The sequence below is a fragment of the Xyrauchen texanus genome, chromosome 50 (genome assembly GCF_025860055.1).
Source record: "Xyrauchen texanus isolate HMW12.3.18 chromosome 50, RBS_HiC_50CHRs, whole genome shotgun sequence".
Taxonomy (NCBI): Eukaryota; Metazoa; Chordata; class Actinopteri; order Cypriniformes; family Catostomidae; genus Xyrauchen; species Xyrauchen texanus.
The window spans coordinates 2,625,273-2,643,424 of NC_068325.1; the positions used below are offsets into that span (position 1 = coordinate 2,625,273).

At 38.0% G+C, this 18,152-nt stretch overlaps 1 protein-coding gene across 1 annotated transcript in view; it reads right to left on the reverse strand.

Moving 5' to 3' along the window:
- The window catches only part of LOC127640884 (inactive tyrosine-protein kinase 7-like), a 51,791-nt gene that overhangs the window by 8,804 nt on the left and 24,835 nt on the right, over positions 1–18,152 (reverse strand). Inside the window, exons 2-11 of the mRNA XM_052123577.1 lie at positions 9,787–10,083; positions 8,961–9,063; positions 8,352–8,536; positions 8,015–8,162; positions 6,716–6,846; positions 3,496–3,762; positions 3,207–3,343; positions 1,847–1,982; positions 393–512; positions 115–264 (exon numbers count right to left, since the gene is read on the reverse strand). Of these exons, the coding sequence (XP_051979537.1) occupies positions 115–264; positions 393–512; positions 1,847–1,982; positions 3,207–3,343; positions 3,496–3,762; positions 6,716–6,846; positions 8,015–8,162; positions 8,352–8,536; positions 8,961–9,063; positions 9,787–10,083 (1,674 nt within the window). The remainder of the gene's footprint in view (positions 1–114; positions 265–392; positions 513–1,846; positions 1,983–3,206; positions 3,344–3,495; positions 3,763–6,715; positions 6,847–8,014; positions 8,163–8,351; positions 8,537–8,960; positions 9,064–9,786; positions 10,084–18,152) is intronic.

Genomic DNA, 18,152 nt, shown 5'->3' on the forward strand with positions numbered 1-18,152 from the left:
AAGAACAGGAAGCGATAGGGACCAAAAGAGAGAGAAACAAGGCAAAGCCACAGAAATGTTTTATATATTCTATGCAATATAAAATTGACACATTTAAATGCTTGCATTCTGTACCTGCAACAGTGAGCTGTACGACGGCTGTGATCTCGCCCTGCTGATTGTTGGATGCGAGGCAGGTGTAGTTGCCCGCATCTGCCCGTGTCACTTTTGTAAAGTGCAGAGTGCTTCCGTACTGCTCCACCCAAACTGGGATCTCACTGCCATCTACAGGGGGCGCCAGAAAGATATAGCACACACACATAACCAAGACTTTAGTACTATAGTCTTACTAATATTTAAGGTTGTCTAACTGGTACAGTGGCCCCAGGTACATTGTGTCTCTATATGCACACCTGTTTTCATCCAGCGTATGGTGGGGGTCGGTCTGCCTTTTGCAGAGCACTGCAGGTTTCCCTCTTTATTGAACTCCAGACACTGATACGCCTGTGGCGTCGGTGTGAACTTCAGACGCTCTGAAACACATACCACAACAGCAGTGATGGGTAAGTTACTCAAAGTAATCCACTACAATTTCTTACACTACAATAACTGTAATCATATTAATGTTTTAAAAAGTTCTCATTACTAATTACTTTGTTACTTTCTAAAACACTTCACAGACAAGTTTTTGTTTTACACCTTCAATTCTAAATGCAAATATTTCTACCTTAAAAAGATTTGAAATATTAAAATAATTAAAGTTTTAATAGGACTGTCAATTTAATGTTAATTCAGGGCAATTAATTATATAAAAAAATAATGCATTAAAAACATGAACACAATTAATCATGTCCCCGGACCGTAACAAAAAATATTACTTCCATCTGAGCAATTCGAGCATGGAGTACCAGCTGTTTTCTCCAGGGGGCAGTAAGCGAAACTTCAGCAGTATAGACAACGTGCAGCTCAAACAGACAGAGAACAAACCACACTTACCGACAGCAGACAGCACAAGATGAGAACCTGTTCTTGCGTTCAAACACAGCTCGATGGATTGCAAATCTGAAGGCAGGGATCTCAAGACGTGTTTTTCTAAGTTTCTAAGTTTAACTTGACACAGCGACCTAAAAACGCTAAGTTAATGACACGATGCAACAGAGACACTCCAAAAGCGTCCGTCTGATGCAGGTGAATATTGACACACCCTTAGACAAGCCCTCATAATAAATCTTAGACTGATTGACGAATTTAATTGAAAAATGGATTGCTGTGAACTGTAGACCAATGATTGTCTAATGTTCAATAATATGCAATTAAACTTTACTTGTGTGCCAAAATAATGTAATGTATTTCAATTATTTGTATTACTATTTTTTATAATATAAATGTTATTTATAATTATTTAAATATAACCATTTATAATTATTTAATAATTATATACTGAATTATTGTTATTTGAGGGGCTTTCTCAGCAAATATTAATGCATACGATTAATTGCTCTTAATTTCATTAATTAATACATTTGATTAAAAATTTAAATTTGATTGACAGCTTTAGTTTGAAATGTATTCTACGTAAATTATATTGTTTTAGAAAAGTGTAACCCATGTAATGTTCTTCAAAGTCAGTAACAGTAATCCACCCGTAAAGAATACAAAAAGTAATTATTTTACAGTAGTTAATTACTTTGTAATAAGATTACACCCAACACTGCGCAACAGCAAACTCTGGAAAACCACTGGACTATAGAACAACCGCGCTAGCCAATGGCATTGACGTTTGCACGCATTTTAAAGAATGTCATTGAGGTCAATATGTGCAGTAGCTAAATTGAGAACAAAAAGGTAAACAGCAAATGTTCCTCACCCAATACATATACTCGTGCCTGTGCTTGAAGTTTTCCTGCCTCTGTTTTGGTCTCGCAGCTGTACACTTGACTGTCATACACCTCCACGTTATTTATACGAAGAGTTCCATTGGAAAAAAGCTTGAAGCGAACATCCTTTCAAACAGACAAAGAGAGTTTAGTGAATACATTTTTGATATCAGTTCATACTAGTAAATCTTTCAAGCTGAAGTGTTTTTTTCCTAAACTTTTTTCTAAACAAAAACTTTCAAAAATCGATATTTTGAGATTATTATTGCCTCATGGGGCAGCCACGTTAGCATCACATGACCAGCTGAATAGTACTCACTTAATCTCAATAACTGCCCTGTGAGACACTCATTCATGGATTAAATTAATTCTGTTTTACTGTGCATAGTGAATTTCTACAGTGCTTAAATGATGCAACATCCAGGCCACTGGGTGTCAGTGTAAATCAATGTAAGCCACTTCAACATACTTCAAAAATTTCCTGAGTGAACTTTTAAATAAAAGGTACATTTTCCATTTTTTGTACTTCAGAGCTTTGTTTTGTTGGACAAGAAAAAAATAGCTTCATACTATGAAACCCACATTTGGTTTTTGACCATTGAAAATGGGTAGAATTGGACAATTTACATATGGAGCCACATTGAGAGTTCCATATCTCTGGGATTTAACCATATATGTCCTTAACAATTAAGATACAAAAATGAAAGTTTGTTCAGAACCAGAATCTCAAAGGATATTAAGATATCTCTAATATTTCTGGAGTTATAGGCACACCAACTTTGGTAAAAACACCACAAAAAAGTGTTTTTCCCATTTTTGGACTCAAACCATTGGCATATAATGCAACAAGGGGTGTAGCAATAGACTATCTCTGTGTAAAAATTAAATAATGATGCTGCCACTTTTCTAAGGTAATTTATTTCATGACCTGTAGTTTTGCTCCAAAATCATAGGTGTAAATTGACATTTTGATCCCTCTTTACAAAATAATGGATTACTCATTAAATATTGGTCCATTGCATTTAATAATGTGTGTTTATCTTTCTTTTGAAGTAGAAGTATAAAAAAATGAATATGGGGAAGTTTCTGAAATTTGGCTGATTTGACACGGAATAACTCTACAGTTGCCTTTGAAACTTAAACAACATTACACACTCCAGCTTTAAAATAAATCATGGATGTGTTAACATATACATTTGTGCCATGACACATAGGTAGAAAATAATTTTTCCCCCAACAGAAAATTACACATCCTCATTCAGACTCATCAAAAGGTTTCCTTCCCTCAGGACACAGGTAGGGATTGTGTTACGCTACATGATATCAGCATGACATCACTGTCCTGCTCACCTCTGCATTGATTGGCTGCATGTTACGGTACCATGTGACCTTGGGTTCAGGTGTGGCACGAGCATGACAGTGTAGGTACCCAGCATAGCCCTCTTCTAAATGACTGTCAACCGGCTTCTGGACCCACTCCGGTTTAGCTGTTCACATACAGAAAATGATTAGGACGATGATTAGGCATTTTGGGAAAACTCAAAATGGTGGATGGAAATAAATAAGGAGAGTCTGCTAGCAAGAATTCATATCCGTGTTTGCGTACTTGCGTAGAATATATGTTTGTGGTGTAACTCACTGGCTACAGTGACCGTCAACTCCTGTTTCCTCTGGCCAGCCTTGTTTTGTGCGACACACGTGTAGGTCCCAGAGTCTTCGCCGCGGGTGGGACTGAAAATAAGGTTCAGCCCGTCCTGGTACACCCTGCCCATGGCAGGAACTCGCTGTTCCGCACGTTCCCACCAAACCTCTGGCTCCGGGTGCCCCTTAGGTGGGCGACACGGGACTCGCTCCAGAGAGTCTGTGGTGAACACTAGCGACTGTTTGGCAACCATGTCCTCGATTTCTGATGGAAAATGTAAAAAAAAAATAATAAATAATTACATTTGAAAAATAGACAAGAATGTTATTTTATTTACAAAGATTTTAGGTTAAAGATTATATATAAATGTGTGTGTGTGTGTGTGTGTATATATAATAGAAGCATATCCTCCACCAAAAATGGAGCATTTTAACCCTCCTATGGTATTCGGTAATTTTTTACCAAAATACATTTAAAAAATGTAATAATTTACAATAAATTATTTTATTTATGGGAGCAGTATGAGACTTAGTGATTTTTCCTCCATTTGCCATCTGAACATACACAATTTTTTAAAAATAAAACTAAGTGGTCGTAAAAGAAAAAGCGACACCTTTGGTTTTCATTCAAAATTTACTGACCATTCAATGAATGGGAAAGACCAAAAAATAAAGCAAATTTTATTTTTTATCTGTCAAATATTATCAATAAATCAGCCACAATGCAGAAAAAAAACCAGACAGAATTTACAGGGTGAAACATCCTCAGTGCAAAACATACACACCCACACGCGAGCGAAGCGACTTAACAACGCATTTTCTTTTTTACATGTCAAATAAAACCAATAAATCAGCCACAATGCTAAACATACACACAGATGATAAAACACACACACACACACACACACACACACACACACCGTTGGTCTACCTATCATTATGAGGACTTTCCATAGACATAATGACTTTTATACTGTACAAACTATAGATTCTATCCTCTAAACCTAACACAACCCCTAAACCTAACCCTCACAGAAAACCTTCTGCATTTTTACATTTTCAATAAAACATTGTTTAGTATGATTTTTAAGCGATTTGAATTATGGGGACACTAGAAATGTCCTCATAAATCACATTTATAGCATAATAACCTTGTAATTACCAGTTTGTAACTTACAAAATTGTCCTCGTAAATCACAAAAACGCACACACACACACACACACACACACACACACACACACACACACGAGAGAGAGAACCAGGGCATCAATAAGTGGAGCTCTACAGTCATATTTTGTCATTGTTGATATTAAAAGTCATTTTTTCTGACACACTCACAACATGTTTACTCTGATTCTTTTGTTTTATACTCAAATTGAATTTTCAGTTCATTACTTTCTTGATGTTCTTTTTGTTGACATTATTATGCATTTACTTTGAGTTATTAGGATCAAAGCACTGAAAGTGCAGAGGCCCTATTGTTCTTCTAAGGATTATTATTATTAGGTCCCAAGCACTGAAAGTGTGGAGAAAGTGTTCTGGGGGTTCTGTAGCACATCCCTTTTGAGCTACAGTCACCAAACTTTGTACACATATTTATCTCATCGAACCGGACAACTTTAGTGCTTACAGTCATAAGCTCCGCCCAACAGGAAGTCGGCCATTTTGCACTGTTTTAAAAACACATCTGTAACTCCCCCTTTAAATTGGAGGTGTAAGTCCCCAAAATTGTAGTTCTCAATAAGCCGAAAAACTTTAATAATTATAGTCAATAGGTCTGCCCAACAAGAAGTCTGCCATTTTATATTTTTTTATTATTGCAGTCTCTGAACTTTTAATACTCCTCCTAGGTGATTCATGAGACTGTCACCACATTAAGACAACATAATGCCAAATCAGTGAAGATGCTAAATTGTGTACAGATTTTGATATATCGAACAGTGTTGCCATGGCAAGGCATTAAATTAATGGCAAAAAATGTCTCATATCTTCTGTGTGCAATGTGCGATTTAGATCAAAATTGAGATGTAGTATGTTTAGTCTTGGGGGTAATCACATGGATTTGACTATTTTGGATCATAGCGCCACCACCTGGCAGCAGGAAGTGAGGCTCTTACAACAGACTTTAAAATAGTCCTCTTATATTTACCCAAACTGCTTTAAAATGGATTAAAATAATGTCAAATGCATGTGTCCACCTTGCACTGTTTTCCAAAAGCCACCAGGTCTAAATGTACCCATGGTGCTCGGGCCCGTCATCACTGTTTGCAGCAATATTTATAGTTTTAATGTTTGAAAAATGCTTATTGTGAGTTTCTCTTTGTAACACCATGGTCAGGTTTGATGACAAGCATAATGACATAAATTGCATAAACTGACACTTTCACAAATGATAGTTTAATGATGTCTAAATATATATCCAAATGCCTATCTTAATATAAAATGATGTTACAACAAGCCATCAGACTACACAGTAGGCTGCTACAGCCGTCTGCTGGGTGTTACTGGTATGACATGGTTTTCAAGTCATGTTATTTATAGTTTGTTCACCACAGGGCACCAATCTGCCTCCAATTTATGTCACATTCTCATATTTTCTTCATGTTTTAACTTATAGAATTGTAGGTTCGGATTTTTTTTCTTTAATAAGCTTATTTGCATATGCAAATTAATGGTACAATTTAGAAACGTACATGTAAATAAGATAAAAATTGCATAAAATCTCAAACAAAATGCAGAATTTTATTGTTCTTCAGGGAAGAATTAATTTGATTATTATCAACATCATAAAAAAAAAAACATTACACATTTAAACCTTCTGGTCAAAAATGACTGCGAATACCAAAGGAAGGTGCCATTTGTTAATACCATAGGAGGGTTAAAAATGCTCTGCATTACTGCATACTTTGGAAAAGGATGATGTTAGGAAACTGAAAATATACATTTTAAAACGTAAACAAGTAGTGTGGATGTGGCCTTATTCTACTGGTGCATTCTTTGGAAAACTTAATGGCCAAAATAACTGCATTAAAAGCATCATGATAATCACAATGTAACATAATAATCATAATGTTGCAAAATAACCAGCAACATCATTGTGAATATATGTGAATAACTAAACACAGCAGAATTTTTATAGTGAGTCTGTGGACTGAAGACTCCTGTATACTTGAACACTGTATGTTTATCTTTGCAAGAGCAAGTGTGAATCTGTTACCTGCTATTCGCAGAAAGGCCTCGAGAGACACAGGGGGGCCCCGGGGTCCCTGAGCCACACATTTGTACAGGCCTGTGTTCCGCTGCTTCACTTGTGTGATGACGAGCGAGCCATTGCTCAGAATGAACACACTGCCCAGAAGAGAAAGAGGAAGAAACAGTCAAATACATCCACTCAATATACTTATGGACAAAGACACATTTTCTTTATAGAGCTCAACAGTAACGGTCCAATTTTTAAGCAGTGGTCTTGGTTCTGGAAGCATTTTCCCCATTAATCTTCTCAATAGGCATTAAAAAAATCCGTAATAAAGATCTTAACCATGAACCAACCAACCAGCTCCAAGATGAATTACAACATTATAAAAGAAAAAATGAAAAAAAAATAAATAAAAATGGTATGCGACTGGGTACTTCAATTATTTTATGAGGGAATGAACTACAATCGCATAAAGCATGGCAAATTATGTAGTCCAATCAAAAATGGCAATACAATATAAAACTACTAATCTATAGTGATCAATAAGATGTATAAAAACACATTTTAAGTACATTGAAAATATTAAGAGTGGGTGAACTCTTTTGCCACAAATTCTATTTCATCGGTAACAGCGTGTTCTCTGATTGGTCGATCTCTCTTCAGGATTATGGATAATGTAATAATTTACCAGGAATTTAATATTAAACACTATATGTTACATATAAAGTTAAAATCACACAAAGGCTGGGCGATAGGATGATGTAATCGAATATCGATGATGTCTTGCAAAGATCCCGATGCTGAATGCGAACAGATGATGATCGACAATATCGGAAAATGGCAAAACCATTTTCGTTTAATTTAAAATGCAATTTGAATTTAGAAATGTCATGTTTTTCGTGTTAAATTCAGATTTTAAAGCAAAATCAATAAAGCAAAAAAAAAATTTTTAAATCACGACCCGCGGCAGGGGGGTTGACTATGTAATCGGATTTTACAATGTTTTTAAGGCAATGATCGCTATAATAATTTTTACATATCGCCCAGCTCTAAATCATACTGATTTATAGCTTCTACAGAAGCATATATCATCACTTAAAGTGCTCATGATTAGTATTTTTTTTATAAGTTTATACGTTATAATTAAAAACTATTTTTCTATGGAGAAAATTAATGGTAATATGTTTTTTTTTAATATCAGCAAGTCACATCATGCTATTGCAACTTTTTAATCAAAAGCACATCACTTTTCAAACTATAAAAATAAAGCAATACACAAATTTGACCTCATTACAAACAAGTTGAATTTTAGTACAGTACCGGCTCTTGTTGGACACCAGCTCATTCTCATGGTACCACTCAACAGTGGGCTGCGGTTCGGCCATGAACTGACAGTGGAAGAGAGCTTCCTCATTCCTCAAGACCACCAAATCCTCTGGCTTCACCACCGGCTGTGGATAACTCTTATCTACAGACAGATACAGACCATTCAATACAAAATAGGACTGGATATTTACATTCAATTTACATATTAGATGTTTTTAATGTTGAATAATATCCTTCTCAAGGAATAGTTCACCCAAAAAAGAAAATTCAAATAAAATAAGAGCTTTTTTTATTTTTGTACATACTGCAGTACACACTATGTCACACATACCTATGATGTTAAGTGTGAAGTTGCCATTGCTGCAAGCTTCACCCACGGTGCTCTTGGCACAGCAGTAGTAGAGTCCGTTGTCATCAGGGCTGGCGTTCGGCAGCGTAAGTGTTCGGTCTTTGTTGTTTATTTTATAGCTTGTCTCTGTTAGTGCCGTTCCATCTCTGTACCATTGATTTGTTGGCCTGTAGAGTCAGATTAGGCTATTAAAGTTTATATAGTTTATTCAGCTTTAAGGTTTTTTTTAATTGTTTTGATAGTTTTCTATTTTAATTAATTTAGTATTTTGGTTTTCAATTTATTTAAAACTGACACATAATTAGTTTCAATTTCCTTTTAAAATAACTACTTTCTACCTAGTTTTGAATTCATTTTTTCATTTAACACTGCAAGACACTGCAACCACAGAATGTTGATTTTGTCAAGCTACAAGAATTTAAGAAATATGTTCTTATTCAGAACTTTGTCTATTTAAAAAAATACAGGAACCGTATGATTTTCATGACTTTCGGTTCTGTTAAAGGTTCCTGAATATGCATGTTCCAGTATAGTCAGAGTCCTGAACAGTTCTGTTCGCTTAGAACATCTGTTCTAAGATGAATTCCTCACCGTGGGTGTCCATCGATATTGCACCGTAGTTTCACTTGTGAGGAGCTCTTAATTTCTTCCTCTGATTCTGGACTCTTCAGGGTCACCGCACCACTTTCCAACCCTGAAAGAAGGAAATGTTACAGACTAAAAACAACAGCCAGTTTATCACGAGATGGATGAAACCCTTGTTGCAACCCTCATTATCAAAAACAAACTCCCCCATTCATACCATCTGGTCATGCTTTGCACCCACCACAAAAACAGGTGACTCTATTCAGTTGACCTTACTTGTTATGTGACAAGTGGCCGGACACTGCATTTCAACCAATTAATCTTGGCATGAGACATAAAGGAGTGCTTTGTCTAGCTTCCACTTGCTGGCTTAAAATAACTTTTATACGGGCATTGTATAGCTTTCTGTCATTGCAAAGGGGGTGAAGTGGGCCAGCCAGGAAGGGCCAATAGCTCACATGTGCTTTTACACACACGGAGAAGCATTTTCAAGAGGCAGCAAAGACAAGAAACTTTACTAACTTGTTAAGAACAAGAATGTGCAAAACCACACTTTAAAAAAAAAAAAAATCAAATAGTCGGTGGGTTGTCTGAACGTCTAGCTGACTAATCATCTGATTGAAGCCATGTATAATAAGGCTGGTTATGGGTTCACCAGACTTCGATAGGAAATAGAGGTTTAAATAAGATGTGTGTTAAAAACAGCCAGATGGATCAAAAAGCAATCACATAAGTTACTTTCCAAAAAATTTCACAATTGCAATTACAATATCAAGGTAAATAAGCAAGAATTATGATTTGTCATAATTGTGCAGCTCCATGTAAAACTCACACTTGATGTTGAAGGAGACCTCGCTGGTCGAGTAGGTTTCACCAGTGCTGTTTTTCGAGGCAATGCACTGGAAATTTCCAGAGTCCAGTAATCTGTCAATAGCCGTGAATTTCAGGCTGCCTTTTTCCATAAAGCGTCGCTCTGTGTTGTTGACTGTTTTCCCATTGTGCATCCAGGTGAAGATCACACCTTGAGGATCAGTCACCTCGCACCGCAGCATGGCACTTCGCCCGTGCAGGGCATCCTGGGATTTCAGCTCCTTGGTAAAACTGAAAGACCCTGACTGCACATAGATCACTATCAAGAGAAGACAAAGCACAGAGAGGATTAGGGCTGGGTAAGATATATCTTGATATTTCACAGTCTTTTATTGATTTGCATATCTCAACATATATATGAATCAAACTATGAAACAGCTTTCTGCCAAATTAAATTAGATGCATCTCTACACACTTATACTCGCAAGTCGCAAACAATGAAACATTTAAAGACTAATCTAATGACATGGTCTTAAAGGGTTCATATCATGAGGAATCAATTGTATTTTGATATTTTAACATATGAGAGGTCTTTCAATTATAAAAACATACTGTTCATTTCAGAACTCAAAACTTAATCCCCAATGCAATAAAAGCATTTATTTAAACCAAGCTAGAAAAAATACCTCGTTCTCTACTTCGCGACTTCTCTACATCAGGGCCGTTCAAATTGGGTGAAAGGGAGCCTTCCCCTAGAGAACTTGAATACAGCCATGACCCCCAGTTATTATTGGTACTACTAGGCTACTACTATTAGTCGTAGTAGTAATACTATTATTAGTATTGCTTTAGGCTATGTTCCACTAAAAATTAATTTCATCAAGATACATTTTATTTTTTAATAAGAAACTTTATTACGCTATCAACATACCATTTTGAAATAGGTTATATTTCTCAAAACATTTCAAACACGTTTGTCTTTCTTTTCAAAACATATTATAAACACATACTTTGCAACACATTTTTACCACATTCAAGCAATTGGGAAACTGTTAAACTTAGCCTTCTGAACAGAATCCTCGAAGTATTCAACAGCCAGTTAACCAATGAGCCAACAAAATCAGACATAGAATGAAATCAGCACGATGGACAGCTCTATTTTCTGATCACTGAACCGATAACCCTCGACGGTCAAATAACTCAACTGGAAACATGTTCATTAACAGCCAAAGGCTACTAACGTCATCTCAATTGAATAAGAGCTATTTTGGAGATTTTAGGCTACTTAAGCCAAATCAACTTTGAAAACGTCAACATCAGACATCAAACAACATCAGCAAGATGGACAGCGCTGTTTTGTCACAGTAAAAATCACTTCCATATGGGCCTACGTTAAGCAAAAATTGTTTTGCTGATTTTGCCTCTTCATTTCCATCGCCCCCTGCATCAGTGGGAACAACGAGTCCGAATTTTTGATGCGCACAGGTGATTGATGTGGGGCGTCACGTTAGATAGGACTGCAATTATATATCGCTTTGATCTTAGAGGGTACCAAAGTGCTTTTACACTGTGTCCCATTCACCAGTTCACACACACACTCATACACCAATGGCGGCAGAGCTGCCATGCAAGGCACTAGCCTGCCATTGGGAGCAACTTGGGGTTCAGTGTCTTGCCCAAGGACACTTCGGCATGTGGAGTCATGTGGGCTGGGAATCGAACCACCAACCCTGCGATTAGCAGCAGACCCGCTCTACCACCTGAGCCACAGCCGCCCCAAAAGCAGGTTCAAAGCAGAAAACCCACACTCACATAAGTAAGTGGATGTGAAGGGGATGAGGAGTAACGTTTCACCAATGTTGTAGGGTTTACCTGCCTTCGCTATACATAAAGCACCGCGATATGATGCTTCAGTCACCTTAGTATTAACAGAACAGCTAAATGTCTGGATTACTCTATGTTTTTGCAATTCTTTCAGCTTTGTCAAAAAATTCCAGTGGCTTGGCCACCAGACTAGATTGCTTGGCCTCAATGTGACACCAGAGCTTACAGGGTCTCAAACTATCATTTGCCATCACCTCTTTGCAAATAACACATTGTGGCAGCGGCGCATCAGCGGGACCGGTCCACGAAAATCCCAACCTCAAATATTCCTGATCATACATCCTCCGATTCTTTGCTTGGCCCAGAATCTGCCTCCTCTCCTGTAGACTTTTGTACTGTAGACACTACAAAGTGATCCATTTTGCAACACACACTTTAACATGCAAACTAGCAGGACAGATGTGTACAGACATGACCCGTCATGTTTTTTTTTTTCCTGTGCTGCGCCTCCCTTGGGGCTCTCGCCGCACCAATTGAAAAGCTCTGCTCTACATCATTACGTCAAGTTACAACTCTGAAGGGTGGAATCCATTCTGTCATTCAGCTGCTGCCTCTTGTTGTTTTGAGAACAAACACGTGTCCAAATACAGACACATTTTTTTGCCCATCTGCACTATTTTTAGTATGGTGTATGAAAACAAGCACTAAATGGACGTTTTGACTAGATGCGTTTCCGGTAATGTGCATTTCAGTGCAGGATGATACTGGAAACTGGATGTGTGGATATCAACGTGTGGATGTGTGGATATCAATTTGGATTGCTTGTGAACCAGTCACAAAACGATTCAAGATTTGCAAATGAACTGTTATTGAAGGATGGGGTAGTTAAAAACACCAAGTAAACAGTTCCATTCATGGATATTCCATATATCCTGACTGTTAACATCTATTTACTGTACAGCGCAATGCGCCACAATGGATGCTTCCATGGACAACATCATTGATTTTAATAAGTTCTATTGTTTTTAAATGACGCGACTCTCACGTCCGGTGTAAACAGGGTGTGAGTGTTAATAGTTGTGATTGAGATGAGCAGTTTAATATATTCAGATGCAATTTGTTGGATGTGTGTTATGTGTAAACACTGAAATTTAGTTTTATAATGTTGTGGAGCTGGTTCATTCTCTTCAGACTGAGTTTAAAATATGTCTGTATTTGAGGGGCTGCAAGCTGTTATCCAATCATAACAGTGGGCATTTACACTGAAGGTTTAAGGTGGCGCTAAGGACAGAACAGAGCGTTTCAGACAGAGGGCCAGAGATGAGGTAGAAAATTATCATAGATTACTAAATTATGGCAAAAAAACAAAAAAAACGTTATTAACATTATAAGTGGACCTCAGGGAAGATAATAAAACTACAAAAAAAAGGGCATTTCATGACTTTAACTAAGGAAACCTAAACAGCAAATAAAAATGCATGTTAAAATCATTGCGATATTCACATTGTTTGTGTTTACATGCATACCAATAAGCGATAACAACCAAAAAGCAGCTTATTCAAAAAAATCTGACAATGCAAGAAAACAATTTTTACATGATTATTTTCTACATTCAAAGTCAAAACACAAACAGGCATGCGCACTAGGGATGTGCTGAAGCCGAGTACCTTATTCGGAAAGGCACGAATAATGACTTCAAAAGGAATAATGAATTCAGACTGATCATCCAACGTGCACAGGTATCAAGCAATATTTTAAATAAACATATAAAAAAAAAAAGAATGCACATGGTGTGATTTTAAGTTCATCGGATGTCCGCAGACACGACTCCGTTTCAGTCTCCGTTAATTGTGAGCCTCTAAGTACTCTAATCTTGTCCAGAGTAACATTAACTAAGATACTATACAATACACAATTTCCACTTTTTAATGTTTAAATGCCCCAAAGAGGTTTAAATACTTGCAGATAAAGCAAAACATGCCATTTGTTTCCGCTTTTCCCTTCTAGAAATGTATAGTTTTCACTCTTGCTATTTATTCCACTGCATTTAGCTAATTCTGCTCATGTAATTTAACTAAATAATTATGTTAAAATATGTGCACACAAAATAAGCCTCAATTGTAGCCCATCATAAAACGTTCTGATATAAATTTACGGCAATTTCACCTGTTTGTATAGGCTTAATTATTTTTCTCTCAATTCTTTTAATGTTTGCATTTGTATTTAATACTGCAAAATGTGTGCTTGAAATTTCACAATTGCTTGACACCTCGTGCCCCCAAAATAACATTGTTATACTTAAACACTGCACAGATATTAATGTAGGTAATTGCAATTACAGGGAGTGGTGGTGGCATAGTGGGCTTTGAATAAAAGCGTCTGCCAAATGCAAATACCAGGAGAAACCAAAGTTAAAAACACATTCCACAGTTAATGTAGCCTTCATATCCAGCTTCATCTGGTGAGAATAATTACAATTAATAATAACAATAATATAATTTAAATAGACCTATCTGAGCCATATTTTATATACAGAAACTATAAATGTAAGAGTTACATTTTAAAATTAGTTTTGAGACCCTTCTGGTCTCAGCCACATGGCTTAAGCCATCCAGTTCTATCCGAACACAGAAACAGATCCAGACAAATTTGTCATAGAACATCTAGTACATCTTGTTTCATTTTATATTGTTAGCAAAATCATTGCGAATATAACGTGATTATCTGTTTTTTCTCCCAAGGAAAGAACAAAGATAAGCGCCATGCTAATCTAGAACATCACTGCCCATGCTTGCTGGTCCAGATGGACACCTTGTGATCTTGATTAGCAAGATGCTGAAACGCTATGAAGAATGTAGCTTTGAAAAAAAAAAAAAAAAAACAGAACACCCCCGTCACCCTCCCTCAAACTCTCAGTCCACTCTTTGTTTCCATCCAGCTGGAACATGCAGGCCAGACGTCCAGGTGTGTTTCAGACAGACTGGCCCAGCTGCACTGGAGGCGGCAAGAACCAACCCTTATAATGCTGAACAGCCTCTCTGACCCAAACGATAACCTTCATTCACCCAAAATTACGTATATCTGAATACAACCAACTGTACTGGCCTAATTAAAGATCAAACAAGACGACACTGGGTTGTTCACCTGAAATGCTAAATTTACAAGGAAAGCATCTCGAGCTTATGGACACCTGGATTAGCCAATTGTAGGGTTTTAGTAAACGTTTAACATATGAAATACATTATTTAGAATTATATATTACATAGAAACGAGATTTTATATTTTCTCAAGAAAACGAGAGTGGTGCTTGTCTGTGCAAAGATTGCCACCGTGATGCTAGGATTTTTCCTTGCCTTTCCTAGTCATCTCAAAAGGAATCCACACAATCGTGAATTTCCCACAATGGACTTCTGGTGGTAAAGAATTTTCCCTTGCGGATTTCGCTAGCTTGGTGAACATTGACAGGTGAATTCACTGCATTGACCAATAGGAAGATGCTTGGTTTGACAGTGACCTCTGTGTGGGCGGTGCTCAGGGCTGGACTTGTAATCTGGCATACCGGTGGTCCAACGCACTTTGGGGCCGAAGAGGGGCAGACTGGCCATCGGGAGAACCAGGCAGGCCGGTTGGTCGTCCGCAAAACGTGCTGAATGGGCCGCGATAAACTCAAATTTGCCGCCGCATTATGCAGAATGGCACCGCGATATGCAGATAAAGGACAGCAACCCCCCGCTCAACAACTTTTGGATCACCATCAACCCCCGTTTCATCAACCACAGTTGCCATGTAAAATCCCAGGCCAGCCCTATTTGTCCCTCACATCCCAGCTGGAAATCAAAAGTACCCAAACCCCCTTTTAAAACAATCACACCAGACCAGCCTAAGTATCTTGGCCAGGTTGGGAAACCAGCTAAGTACCTTGTGTTTAAGCTGTTTTTTTCCAAGGAGTGCCTTTGAAGACTGTTGAATCTTTAGCTGACTGTTTTATATTGCTCCTTTAAAACGGCATTCTAAGGATTCTAAGAAGTCAGCTTCCACAACCAACAAAATGGCACTAATTTCAGAATGCCAGAACTATAGAATGCAGCTCTAGTGAATGACAGGCATTTTGAGGGAGTAAACTCTGGCGCTTTCACCCGTTTTCTACCCTGTGGAGTGTAGCATCCATTCACCCACAGACTTCACATTGAGACAGACAGACAGTAGTCAGTCCCGCTCCAGTGATCAGGCCTCATGCTGGTAAAAGACCAGCATACACAGGGATTAGGAAATGAAGTTGATATTTCCCGCAGAGCAGAGTAAAACACATTCAATAAACGATGGTGATGAGTGACTGGAGTTTGAACCACACCAAGATTTCACGAAGTGTGTAACGGGACGTTTAAAGGGATATTTACGCAATAATGAAAATGCTGTCATCATTTATTTGCCTTTACGTCCGTGTTCCAACCTTGTATGACTTTCTTTCTTCCATAGAACTCAAAATGTGAATTTTCGAAGAACATCCCGGCTGCATACAATGAGAGTGAATAGAAACTGGACATCTCCAAAATGACAATAAAAGCACCATAAAAGTATCAAAGTAGTCCATACGACTTGTTTAGGCCATATGACAATACATTACACCATCTTTAATTATTTTGTTATTGATAATTGAAAATGGGTAGTTTTACAATTTATGGATGGAGCCACATAAGCTCCTTTTCCACCATCGGGCCAGGGCAAGCTAGAGCAATGAACTGGTCAGCCGGCGTCAATAGCCTCAGACCTTGAGCCGTGAGATCAAAATCTATCTGCATTCCCACCATAGAGCCAATAGCCCAACAGCATTCACCTAAAACCCTCCCTTAATAGGCCACCCTGGTGCCTACATAACAAACCCCACCCATTTTACAAGCAAGAGGGAAAATCAAGCTGAGGTATCAGTATCTGAAGACTAGCCTAATATTTTTTTCATCATGTCTTCATCCGCAGATGCCTTGTCGATCTGACGTTGCACATTTTCATCAGCCCAAATATTTAGAAGCATTCTGATTTCGTCTACTGACAGTACTGAAGATTCTACATTCTCAGCTGATCTGTGGAGGCAAACTGGTAGCTAGATCTGAAAAATTGGTGCTGAAACCTCTGACCTGCCTCTGCCATTTTTGGCCCAAGTATAAATGGTGGTCCAGAGCCCGATTGGTCGTTGACCCCGAGAAACCCAGAGGATGCAAGTGGGAATGCAACTGGCCCTGGCACACACTAGCACCCCTTATTTAGCCTGATAGAGGAAACGCAGCTATATCTCTGGGATTTAACAATAAAGGGCCCTAAAAATGAAGATACAATTTTTCTCTCCCTTTTTCTCCACAATATGGAATGCCCAATTCCCAATAGGCTATAAGTCCTTGTGGTGGCATAGTGACTCGCCTCAATCAGGATGGGAGAGGATGAATCTCAGTTGCCTCCGCATCGGAGACCGTCAATCCGTGCATCATATCACATGACCTGTTGAGCGCGTTACCACGGAGACATAAGCATGTGGAAAATTCACGCTATTCTCTTCAGCATCCACGCACAACTCACCATGCACCCCACCGACAGCGAACCACATTATAGTGACCATGAGTAGGTTGTGACATGTGATTCTACCCTCCCTAGCAACCTGGCTAATTTGGTTGCGTCGGAGACCTGGCTGGAGTCACTTAGCACGCCCTGGATTCGAATTCGCGACTCCAGGGGTGGTAGTCAGCATCTTTACTTGCTGAGCTAACCAGGCCCCCCCATGATTGTGCTTTTTTTTTTTTTAGCTTTTTAGGAAAAGAGCAGCAAGTATATTCTTCAAAGATTTGGTTACATAAGGGTTTAGAATGTTCGTGATGAAAGAATGGTCATTTTTGGGTGAACCATTCCTTTAAAGGGGTAAAGGGCTGCACCTGTCTAGAGTGAGATGACTTTTCTTTAATTTACTCTGACATGATGTCAACATGACATCAACCTGCACGCCTCCAAAAAAAGTGGAATGCAGCGAAACACTGTTTCTACATGCATCTGTTGAGATCTTATGGATCTTTCATCTCCAAATGTACATGCGAGTGTGTGCGTTTAAGCATACCCCACAGTTCTATGATATACTCTGGTCTCTAGATATGACGGATGCCTCCATCAATAGAAGTCTAAGGTTTTTTTTTGTCCATTTTATACTCAGGGTTGAGAAAAGTAAGAGCAATAGTAATAATGATTCTTGCCTTAGCAAACACCACTAATAACTATTTGTAGGCCTTTAAAAAGCCTGTCCTTCTGACAATTTGTAAAATAAAATTTCATTAAAACATCAAAATATTATCCTGTCTTCTATGGAAACCACAATCATGTTTTAACAAGCAGTTATCCAGGATACAAAGATCTTCATCCATGAACCATGTTAGATGTCGCCAATGCCAACAACAACCATGTGCATTTCAGCTTCACTATTATGTAGATACTGAGAGACATCTGGGGCAAATCATGACAAGTCCTTAAACAATAGTGGAAACAAGCCCTGTTAACTTCTACATAATGTTTAATGTTCTGTAGTGTCGT